Source organism: Penicillium daleae (assembly GCF_028827525.1).
Source record: "Penicillium daleae strain IBT 16125 chromosome Unknown utg000005l_segment0_segment0, whole genome shotgun sequence".
In the NCBI taxonomy this organism is placed as follows: Eukaryota; Fungi; Ascomycota; class Eurotiomycetes; order Eurotiales; family Aspergillaceae; genus Penicillium; species Penicillium daleae.
This window is the reverse complement of record NW_026623153.1, coordinates 4,585,127-4,596,532: the sequence shown is the minus strand read 5'-3', so window position 1 is coordinate 4,596,532 and position 11,406 is coordinate 4,585,127. Positions and strand designations below refer to the sequence as shown.

The 11,406-nt window shown below is 48.9% G+C and overlaps 5 protein-coding genes across 5 annotated transcripts; 1 reads left to right on the top strand and 4 right to left on the bottom strand.

Annotated features, from left to right (window-relative positions):
• Window positions 1–14: 14 nt before the first annotated feature.
• Window positions 15–1,452, bottom strand: N7458_005824 (SGNH/GDSL hydrolase family protein; the record flags this gene model as incomplete). Its single annotated transcript, XM_056909206.1, has 4 exons — window positions 15–618; window positions 688–798; window positions 851–1,302; window positions 1,369–1,452. 4 exons carry the CDS (start codon window positions 1,450–1,452, stop codon window positions 15–17), a joined length of 1,251 nt encoding a protein of 416 aa, XP_056767824.1.
• Window positions 1,453–2,626: 1,174 nt separating this feature from the next.
• On the top strand, window positions 2,627–3,364 carry N7458_005823 (GNAT family N-acetyltransferase; the record flags this gene model as incomplete). Its single annotated transcript, XM_056909205.1, has 2 exons — window positions 2,627–3,044; window positions 3,105–3,364. The coding sequence occupies 2 exons, from the start codon at window positions 2,627–2,629 to the stop codon at window positions 3,362–3,364; spliced, it is 678 nt and encodes a 225-aa protein (XP_056767823.1).
• A 426-nt stretch (window positions 3,365–3,790) lies between these two features.
• Window positions 3,791–4,365, bottom strand: aspf34 (cell wall protein PhiA; the record flags this gene model as incomplete). Its single annotated transcript, XM_056909204.1, has 2 exons — window positions 3,791–4,044; window positions 4,116–4,365. 2 exons carry the CDS (start codon window positions 4,363–4,365, stop codon window positions 3,791–3,793), a joined length of 504 nt encoding a protein of 167 aa, XP_056767822.1.
• Window positions 4,366–5,530: 1,165 nt separating this feature from the next.
• N7458_005821 (uncharacterized protein) lies at window positions 5,531–6,277 on the bottom strand (the record flags this gene model as incomplete). Its single annotated transcript, XM_056909203.1, has 1 exon — window positions 5,531–6,277. The coding sequence occupies one exon, from the start codon at window positions 6,275–6,277 to the stop codon at window positions 5,531–5,533; it is 747 nt and encodes a 248-aa protein (XP_056767821.1).
• A 675-nt stretch (window positions 6,278–6,952) lies between these two features.
• On the bottom strand, window positions 6,953–8,788 carry N7458_005820 (Repressible high-affinity phosphate permease; the record flags this gene model as incomplete). Its single annotated transcript, XM_056909202.1, has 3 exons — window positions 6,953–7,632; window positions 7,692–8,191; window positions 8,256–8,788. The coding sequence occupies 3 exons, from the start codon at window positions 8,786–8,788 to the stop codon at window positions 6,953–6,955; spliced, it is 1,713 nt and encodes a 570-aa protein (XP_056767820.1).
• Between the last annotated feature and the right edge of the window lie 2,618 nt (window positions 8,789–11,406).

Below are 11,406 nucleotides of genomic sequence, written 5' to 3'. Positions count from 1 at the left end.
CCCATTAGGAAAGCTCAGGGGTTCTCAAAAGCTTCCACTGGAAAAGCGCACGCTAATGCTTGAAAGGCTTGTTTGTTAGGGTGCAAGCGATCGCCCGAGTCAAACTCCTTTCTCAGCACCCCAGAGTCATCTTCATCTCTCAGAACTCGATCGAAATCCACAATGGCGTCAAAAACACCGCTCTTTCGAATCCAATCATTGACCCTTTGTCTCGTCTGCTCCCTCATCGGATGAGAATACCCTGTAAGACCCTCGGCCTCCGCATCAACCACGACCTCTCCTTTTCTCCTTCCAAAGGGCGTGATCGTCGCTGCGAAGATAGGAATTCCACGTGCATGTACCCTTGTCACAATCTGTCTGTATCCGGCAATGATTCGATCACCAATAACCAATTGGCTTTCTTCATTGGCTTCGGCGGTCCCAATATCATTTACCCCTTCGAAAATGAGTACGTATTTCACACCCGAATGAGAAAGGACATCGCGGTCGAGCCGGCTGAGCACGTTGGGACCTATGCCATCTGCGAGGATTCGGTTACCACCCGCTGCCTGATTCAGTACGGAGATAGATGCAGTGACCGGGTTTGACTGGAGGCGGGAAAATAAAAGATCGGGCCAACTGGAAGGTGAGACGGTTAGTCTCAAAATATGGAAAAATCGATAAGGCCTCGACAAATGTTCAATTTACCGGTCATTGCCATCGGTTGTACTGCATCTTCCATCCGTTATGCTATCGCCAATAACGGCGAATGCGCACGAATCACGCGGTACCAGAACTTCAATCCCAGAGATGTAGAACCTAGGCCAAGCATTAAGAATTCGTTCTCCTCAAAAATGCAACCCTGACTCACCAATGTTCCACGGGCTGGACAGAAGGATCAGTCAAATCAGTTTCCGACACACGATTTCCCAGACTGCAGAATGATGTTGTCCGGCTGCCTGGATGCGAGGTAATTCCAGTTTTGCTATCTTGTCCATTTTTCAAAAAGAGACTGATGCTGAGCACCGTGTTTGGCGGCAAAGGGACCCCGAACCCGATGGGATCGGAGAGAGCCTGCGCCCCACCGACAATTGTTGTTGCCACCAACCCATCATCAAATGTAACGTTTCGCAGCGTGTGTGCTTCGATTCTGCTACTGCCTGCCGAGATATTGTGTGCCAGGGCCACCGTCACTTGGTTGATAGTCAGATCATCGGTGCCAAACGCGTTGGATAATCGCAGACGAAAGTAATTGTCGGTGCCGAGTGTTATTTTCACAGTTTGCCGAATTGTTGTATTAGGGAATATTATCGTGTCCCGGATCTTAAGATGTTGATCCGTCAATTCTATCTTTTAAAAGACTCTCAGATCCCCCAGATAAAGACTTACGAACGTCTTCGGAGGCAGATTATCTGCTTCAGCGCGCATGGGCATCGCAGCCCACGTATGGACCCAATGGTTGGTTTGGGTCATTTCCTGCAACCAAAATCCTAGGGCAAAAGTCGTGGACTTGGTTCGTGAACATATTTCCCGGCACTTATATTCAGCTACGCGGGTAATTAACTCAACCCAATCCGGATAATTAATTAACGTAATTCCCGGCTACCTTGGCCACCCCAAAACACCACACTAAATGCGATATTTCATGGCACAATATATCAACAACAAGAAGAGAATTCTGCTTGACTTGTAGCATGGTATTATCTTATAGTACTAGGAACGTTTGCAGCATAATTAATTTATTCGGGAAATGATTAAATACGGCGATTACCAAAATATGCCCTGGTCAAACGATGTGGATATATATACCTACATTGTTATGGCTTGAAATATTACTCGACCTGATATAAATATCCACTACGATATTTTAAGCACCAAGGTATCCAAAGACTATGATAATCAGTGTTGAGTGTTGAAATATAGAGGTTGCGAAAAAGCGCATTTGGTATGTTGTTTTGGGGGTGGCTAGGGTAACCGGGTGGCCAGGGTAGCCGGGAATTACGTTATAACAACTCCGTAGAAGGTGAGTGATTAGTTAGCGCCCGACCACGAATCCTGAGCGAGATTAGGCTAACGTCTACCGCCGACTCTGGTCCATCCATTCATGGCGGTGAGTGAATTCTCTATGTACTGCGTAAGATACACAGAAAGTTTGGTGCGTTTAATGAAGGGAATAAGCACATGGATGCCTGGTTACTTAGGCTACCTAAGCAAAGCCTTGTTGTCTTGTTTACCTGCCTGCCTTGTTGCCTTGATGCCTGAAGGATCCTACCGTTGATGCTCATGTGCCAGCTCACGTGCTTATCCCTATCTCCATTCTCTGCCAGTCGACTTAGCGTTACTGCTTGCTTTAATGCGTTCTTTCTTTAAGGTTTTTGTGACGTTTGGTGGTATACTCTACTCAATTTCACTAGTCCTTGTCCTTCACACGGTATAAGAATTCCATTATATCCTCAAGCCCGCCTATCACGCATGAAAACTTTTTACCCCCGTTAGTGAGCAGACCGAGACCTAGTCTGAATTATCCGTTGGTAGTATGACTGGCAGCATAGGGCGGTAACCAATCGAGGGGCAATGTTATTACCGTGGTCTACTGTGGCTTTCTGTTTTGTCTCTCGGCCAGCAAGACGGGATCTACATCACCGTCATGTATCAGATCCGCTACGCAACCGAGGCTGACATGCCAGCTTTATGCGAAATCAACTACGTTAGCTTCAAGAATTATCGCTTTCGATCTGCTGTGTTCCCTCAATGCGAGCCTGCAACCCTCAAGAAATTCAAGGCGCTTAATGGCATGAAGCAAATGGCGAACCCGGAGATGCATGTTATTACAATTGAGGACTCGAATACTGGGCAATTGGTTGGGTACGCCCGCTGGCTTATTCCAAGAGTACTAGGAGTATCTTCCCCTGTCTGTATCCTCAGTGCAAGGGGAGCTGCCCTCGCAGCCGCCACGGAACAGCCATTAGACCATGCACCTCGCCCTATGAACGAGGGGCTTTTTTATGCACCAAGAAAGCTTCTAGGGCCAGCACGCAGAAGACACACCGCAGAGCGAGATATAGGTACCTGTTTATACCTTTCTTCCTTTATGGGGCATGGCTTGACTGTAAGTAAAACTTTAGTTCTCGATTTCCTTGCTACTTTACCCGCATATCGCGGTCGTGGAATAGGCTCTGCACTTTTGGAGTGGGGCATTAAAATTGCAGATACAGTAAAGACACGTATCTATCTGGAGGCAACATCTGCCGGCCTGTCGCTGTACAGTAAGCATGGGTGGCAAGTAGTGGAAGAGCTTGTGTTGGATTTGGAACTATTTGGAGAGGGCAGGGAAGAACTTTTCACTCTTATGTTGCGGGAGCCGGTGTTGCTCGATGTTCCCTAAGGTGATTTATGGGCAGCGTGAATATAAAAAGATTTTGCTGAAAATTTGTGAGATACTAAGCGATTAACTATATCCACTTTGACAACTATCATGGTTTCAAGTCTATCTGGCCGTTCACGGCTCACACGCTTCTCATCCGGGCACAGTGTTCTGACTTGTCAACGCCGAATACCTATAATCACCACTACCGGCTATATAGCAAGGGCAATTTCAAGTTAACAATAGAGTTGGTAGGTAAAGACTATGTTGTAATAGAATCTTGCATTTCTAACCGCGAGCTAGCTGACGTTAATCTTGTCCAAAGAGTATATCCACGCGGTAGCAAGCGAATATACTAATAGAATGATAGGCAGAAACCCTCGGAGGTATATAACTCAGTGCAGCCAGTCATTCCACCATGTTTAACCCGCCGTCATGTTCCTCTCTTTACTCGGTATACAGGCATCCGCTGGAGTTGGAAGTCTCCACCACACGAACAGCAATGCCGACACAGTCAGTATTTCCACCCAGATTGGAGACACCAGCGGAGACCCAGATAGACCAGGAATTGTCAATGCTGTTTGGGCAGGCAATAAGGACATTGCCAGCGAACTGAAGGTGTCCATCCTTGATTTTCCAACCATCTCGGTCGGCATTCTTCGGGGCGGGCTGAGCGCCAGTGGTATATTGGTATATCCAGTCTTACCCTGTCCTGGTTCTTGTTAGTCTCGGGGATGTTGGTGTATACACATAGTTTTTATTCGCGACATACCCATTTCTGAACGATCAACGTAAAGTTCTTGGGGAGTTGCGGATTGGTCGTAGAGGTAGAGAGCCTCGTCGTTGTGATAGAAAGTAGCAAGTTGTTCCTCTGGGCGCGCACAGCTAGCATGTTGGGAGGCTGGCCCCGCAAATATACTGCTCTTGGCAGCGTTAAAGCTGGCATACTGCACCCCTGAGCCAGAGTGAATTGCGATCAGATTGAAGGTGTTGGACTGGGACGCAAGCAGTCGTGGAAACAGCTATCATAACGTTTTTGATATGTTGGTAATTGCAGTCGTTGATGATCTTGCTCTTTTGTGATGTTGATAGATAGAAAATTGAAGGGCAAGTGTAGTGTTTTCAGGCAGGGAAATTCCCGCTTGTTACAGTTGGTCCAAGGTTCTTATTCTCAGAATAAATTATCTAGATGATGTCTCCTTTACACAGGCACCACTGCATCGCACCTGCTCATCAACATTGACCTCAATATTGACGGGGAAACATCGGAGGAAAGTGGTTCAGATGATTAATTCTCCCTAATAGACTATTCTTAGCTGTGGAATCATCTGCGGGATGCCCGGTTGTGCAGATCTGTACCCATAACCTCTGACGGTACCCCACTTCAATATGGGGTATGGATTTGCTGAAGGATTGCAATATCCAATCTTCTTGGTCGACCCATCCTCGGAATATTTATTCGGGGTCAGCATGGTCAATTTCCTTGCCATTCGCGCCCATTTTAATGAACAAAAGGTTGTATACCCAATGTCAAGATTTCTAGTATGTATTTGGTCTCTCTCTTCATTTTCATTTTGGGTGGCTTTCGAAGCTTGACCCTGCCAGTGCACACTAGGCTTTTTGTATATTACCTAGAGTGGCCAATCTAGGCTCTTCTTGATATAAAGTAGACACGAGGGCATTGAAGCCATGTAAGACTCAATATATAAGGAGTGTTCCCGGCTCCATAACCTTGCCGCATTCAGGCTGCCGGTGCATACAATTCTGTTGGAAGTTGTGTCGTTTCAACAAGGTAGAGAATTCGATAAGAGGGCATCCTCGTTTATGCATGTTTTCTGGTTTAGGCAGAGAAAGACGTAACAATGAATTGACGTTCGCCGATTGCCATGGGACATTTTATTCGTCTTCAAATCCCTAGCCTTGCGATATTCGCCGAGATACAAGTTGTGCAGCAAAGGTCAGACTCATTGCGAACGAGACCAATGCTTCTTGTCGTACAGCAACGGCGATACCAACTCAATGGTCATGTGACCGTATGCACTGTCGGAGTCTCCGCGATGACTTGGACTTGGGACTTCTTGTTCAAGAACCAAACGAAGCAATGAAGAGACCCAAGACATTCCATTACATAGATCATTGATCAAGGATTAGTCTTCATCACTCTACCTATCCCTTTTCTCCCTCTCCCTACTTCTTTTTCACCAGGTTCTCCAAGGCCCCCCTAGCCCGTCGCTCCCGTCTCTCAAACGGCCCGTTAAATAGCGAGGGCAACAACTTCTTCGCATTCGCATGCTCCTCGTCAAACTCAGGCCCCTTCCACCGTCTCTTCTGACAAACCAGCATCGCCTCCTCGAGCAACCCAGATCCCACTCCCTTGCCACGATACCTCTGCGTCACCGTCCACGCCCGAATCACTCCGTGCACCTTGCGACCTTCCTGGACACCCTTGACCACCAGTGCCCCGATGATCTTCTCGCCAAACTTGGTGACGAGAATCTCCTGCTTGTCGCCGCCACTTTCCTCTGCCCCCTCCAGCCACGCCCTCGTGCCCACATGTTCAGCGTGTTCGATATATCCACCCGTCCACAAGCGCACCAGCGTCAACCCGGCCATCACGCATCCCGCGCCCGTGGTTCCGATCAAGGGCAAATCAGACGAGTCATGGTATAACCACTTGTAGACGATGGCGAAGACCGCGAGCATGGCTCCGACCCAAACCGGGTGAAAGATGATGGCTCGTGCGGCGAGTTGGCGTTGTTGCGCGACGCTGTCTGCGATCAAACGGTGAGCAGAAAGAACTTCGTCTGGATCAGTCGCGATGTAGGTAGAGAGCTCAGGGATTGGATTTGAGGCTTCTGCAGTGGGATTGGAGTCGGTGGTGGCCGGCGCTGTGAGTGATTGCTCGGGCATTTCGCTCGCGGGCTCGTTTGCCATCGCCAGTGGAAAAATCGAGGAGAAAAAACCCAGGTAAAGGAGATTGTAGTGGCGTAGACAGATTTGGTGAGAATGTGTAGAATGTGTAGAATGTGTTTTTTTTTTGGAGGGGTGTGTGTTGCGGTGGTTTGCGACGAAAAGTTCGTGGGGGACGTAGACCAAAGGCGGGTTACACCGAGTGGAGGAGGAGGAGGAGGAGGTTTGTTTGGTGGGAGAATGAAACAGACGGAAAGAAGAAGAAGAAGAAGAAGAAGAAAAAGAAGAAGAAAATAGAACCAAACTATTGAGACTAAAGGGGGGCAAAGGGGAGGACCTGCTATTTAAAAAGTATGCCAATTGCCCTCCGAAGAATGAACACGTTGGGAATTCCGTCGTCATGAACCGGCATGAACCATGAACCATGAACCATGAACCATGCGATCTCGTCGTGGTTCATTTAGGGCTTAGTCTTTATTCTTAGTCTTTTAGTCTTTTTACTCAGTTCAGGAACTTTCCTTTTACGGCACGTCCACGTTAACTATTCAGTCTAATTAATAAGCTGCGGTATGTGGAAGTTAACTAACTAGTCATTGGGTACGTGATACAAAAGGGAAAATGAATCTGAAACTACAGGTCCAGAGCACAAGGGCATCCAAGTCAACCTGGAATCGAAAAAGATGGCCTGATTTTTTGGGTTTAGACGCTGTTGGCGACGGGCAGGGCTTGAGCCTCGAGCTCCTTCTCAGGTTGGATCATGGGAGAAGGGTTGACCAGGGTGTCAGTATCCTCCCCAGACAGCTCCTCCAGGGTCTTGCGCTTGGTCTCGGGGATGAGCAGAGTGGTGAAGCAGCCGCAGAGCATGAACAGAGCGAAGATCTGCATAACGTGCTTGAGCCAGGGGGTGGACGACGAGTCCTTGGCTCCCTTGTGCACCAGAGGACCGAACACACACTGAGCAATGATGGCGCCAACCTTGCCAGTGGCGGCGGAGATACCGTGCGAGGTAGAACGGTAGCGGGTGGGGAAGCACTCTCCGGGGACGATGAAGGTGGTCGCGTTGGGACCGAAATTGAAGAAGAACTGGGCGACGACGTAGAGACCCAACAGACCGTTGTTGGACTTGAGCAGAGGGTCGTAGGCAAAGCCGATCACGATGAAGACAATGGTCAAGATGATGAAGCCCATCAGTTGGATGGTCTTACGGCCAATGGTATCCACGGTGGCCACGGTGACCCAGTAGCCAGGAATGGCACCAGCGCAGATCAGGATCAAGTTACCAACGGCATTACGACGGAAGGACTCGTAGACGGTGCTACCACCAGTCCAGCCGATAGCCGCGAGAATGATAGAGTTGTTCAAACCAAGACCATAGAAGGCTGTAACCAATATTAGCATCAGTCCTATCCGCGGCATCGATGACAATAGCAGCACTTACCAACATCAAGGAAGAACCAAGAACCAGCAGTACCGAGGAGGACGCGACCATTCTTCCACTGGGAGTAGTGGTTCCAGAAATCGGCCCAGCTAGCCTTAGGAGCAACCAGCTCGGCGGTCTGGTTCTGGATGGCAGACGCACGGCGGACCTCGTCGGGGTGGCCCTCACGCTTGCCAGCCATGTAGGCACGGACATCCTCATCGGCCTTGACGATATCACGAGCAACATCAAAAGTATAACGGGGGGTTTCAGGGATAGTCAGACGATAGTAGAGAGCAACGCAGGCAGGGACAGCACCGAAGCCGATGACAACACGCCACATCTTGTCTACGGCGAGCTGGCAAACACCAGAGCACTTGCCCACGGAGCTCGCAGTCTCCAGGGACTCCTTGAAGCCGACAGTCACGATCAGGGCGACAAGCGCAGCCGTGAACTGACCGATACCCTGCATGGCAAAGACGGAGCCCATCATAGCACCACGCCATTTGGTCGTAGCGAACCTGATAACAACACACTTGATTAGCGGATGGGGGACTTCCCGAATAGGAAACTAGGGGATCATACTCGGAAGTGATAATAGAAGAAAGAGGATAGTCGCCACCAATACCGATACCCATAATGACACGCCAGAAGATGAGAATACCAACGATAGAGACAGCACGAGAGTCGGAAGAGAGAGCCTGCGCGAGAGTAGCCATGATGATGATGATCAACTCAATACCGTACATGCGCTTACGACCGATGCGGTCCGCGAGCCAACCGAAACCCAACTGGCCAATGACCGTGCCACCGGAAGTTGAGACCTTGATGGCCGTGTCGGCCGAGGAAGGGATCTTGCCCGCGCTCGACTTGGCATCCTGCCAGAAGACGACACCCAGCATGCTGGAGGCCAAGTTGATGGCGAAGATGTCATAGGAGTCGGTGAAGAAACCGACACCGGCCACGACGATAGCCCGAACGTGGTACCAGCCGAACTTGGCATTGTCAATCTCGGCCAGCGCGAGGCGACGACGCTCAATGGGGTCCTCCACATGTGCAAAGTTGTTATTGTGATTGCGGAAGGCAGAGTTACCTCCCGATGTAAGAGCACCAGCCATGTCGAAGGACTAAATGGTCAGATAGAGAACTTCGAAATGGAGGGGAGTTTTAACTTTTCTTTTCTGTGCAGACTCAGAAAAAAAAATTGAGCTGAAGTTCTGGAAGAAGCTGGGGAGATGCTCCATTTTATAAATACGATGCACCGAGCATCCTACTTCGTACACGCGAGGACGAGAGGGGGGAAACAGTGGTCTACTACCATTCACTCCACTTTTTGGCTTTTTGCAAATTTCTCTGGGCGTCAAGGCTTGAACATCCTTGGAGCAGGCTTGGAAGCATGCTTAAGGAGGCTTGTTCGTCCTCGTGAGCTTGGCTGGAGAGGGAGGCGCGTGTTTTTTTTTTTTTTTTTTTTTTTTTTTTCCCCGTTTCTTTTTCGATATCGCTGGATTTGGGAGAGTTCGAGTGTTGACTGATTAGGGAACCAGCACGGATTGGACTACATCGTGCTGGATTGCGAAGTGCTGAATGGACAAAAGCAGCCAGCCATGCCAAGACGGAGGCGGCCTTGTACCAATCGCAGCTTGATGCCAAGGATCTCGAAGGGCTTTGCCAAGCCCCGCCAGTGGTACTAGCCACGGTCGCCCGATGCCAAGATGGCGTGGGTAAACCCTGATACAGTTGTCGTGCTCCCAGTTGGGTGCTTTGCGAGAGCACGTTGACGAGCTGAACCTCTGGCAGAGCGAGAAAAGGGTGCCACCCTAAGCGATTCGGACTGATTGGATGTCATTTTAAGGGGGGGGGGGGGGGCAACTATTGATCAAACCAAGGCTTTTACCCAAAGGATGCGAGCTGAAGAGGAATACAACATGCCCATGAGACTCATCATTCAGGAATGGGATTACTATTCTGTAGAGGTGATAAATTTGTCTGCCTGGAAGATGGAGAATAGTAGTCTAGACAGTAGTAGTATGTACCGAGGAATGGATACTTGAAAGCCGATCCTCACGAGGTCCCCCTGCCGATCAGGATATAAACTTATTCATGTTAAGCGAGTGATTTGCGAGATCAGCCCAGGTGCAGTGGGGAGTAGGGAGGAAACGGGAAGTATACTACTGTTAGAATACTTACTATTGTAGTATGTAAGTATACTACTGTCAATACACTACTGTAGGTATACTATTGAGTGAAAAATACTCCGTAGTATACCAGTTACTGTCCGTATACCGTACTCCTGTAGGTATACTACTGTACAGAACCGTCTGTATCTGCAAGGGCTATGTGGTTTGTTTAGGTTCCGAAGCTTGTTTCAGAACTCCACACTCACTCTAGCCAATGGATCAGGCACGTGCATCCGCTATGGCCCCACTTCTATCGGTCCTGAGATTCGAGAAATCATCTTCATTTCTTGTACTGTACATTATCCTTGTCATTGTGCATAGTAACTTATACTTAGTATACTGAGAACAGAGTAGTACTACCAATATTATCAACATTCTTACTTGCAGATATGGCCCTAATTATGGATTGATTTTCTTTTTTCGGTTCTCCAGTTGAACCAGTCCTCTGTTTACAGTTAGTAAGTGGTTAATCTATTTGGGCCACATCCACGAATAACCAACCGCCCACCACTGACAGCCCCATTCCCCAGTCCCGTCCATCTGCTCCTCCACCTACGGACACGTGCGCTACACGCGCCTAACACGTGGGAGCACTCGCGCATGCAGCACGGAGTACTTCATACATACTACAGCAGTAGTCTGACTATGTACTACTGTATAGTAGTGTACAGGACTTTGTACTCCCTCCCAAATGGGAAATGGAACATGCAATCGCTCGGCCTTTCGCCTCCTTCTAGAAGTCTTACCTGCATCGGCTAGCTCCGGCCACTTCCTCCCTCGTTGGCCGCTGACTCCTGCACTCCCAAAACCATCCATTTAGACGCTGTTGAATCCACATCCTTCGGGATGACTGTTGGTCCGGTCTGCGCAAAGATCTTTCTATCTGGCTATCTTGCAGCCCAGAAGGACAACCTCACCCACCCAAAGACCCCAGTTCATCCAAGTTTAGATCCCCCGCACGCGCAAAGTGAAGCAACCTCCGAATACTTCAGCCCCTCGTCCAGATCTGGTTACATTCCACGGTCAGCCCCAGAAAGGGAAAGCCCGATAGAGAATCTCACGACAAAGACTGCTGCCTCCAGCTTCACCGAGAGAGAACCCGTTGAGACATTCCTGACAACGTCGAATCGTGACTAGTTTGGCAGATCTAGATTTAGAGAAGGAATCATCACTTCCAACGGGCGCGTGTCCAGCTCTGGCACTGAGCTGCGGATTAAACCTTGGCACTGCGACCCCTCCAACAGGATTGATCCAGAATGGGTAGTTTCATATATGACCCAAGACTGAGGAATTATTTATATCGCAAATTTTCAGCCAAATATGCAGGTTGCATCTCGGCAAAAAGACCGATTGTCCGGCAAAAAGCACCGAGTATGACTATTGAATTCTCCATTCCTTCCCCCACGTTCATGCCCATAGTCTCAGGTGGCAAAGATCTTTTTGGCAAAGATGTCTCTGTCTCAATATACAACTACTCCATACGGAGAATAATCTATTCAGCAACAAATCCCAACTCTATACAAACACGAGGATAACTCAAAATCAAACCAGTTCCGCCC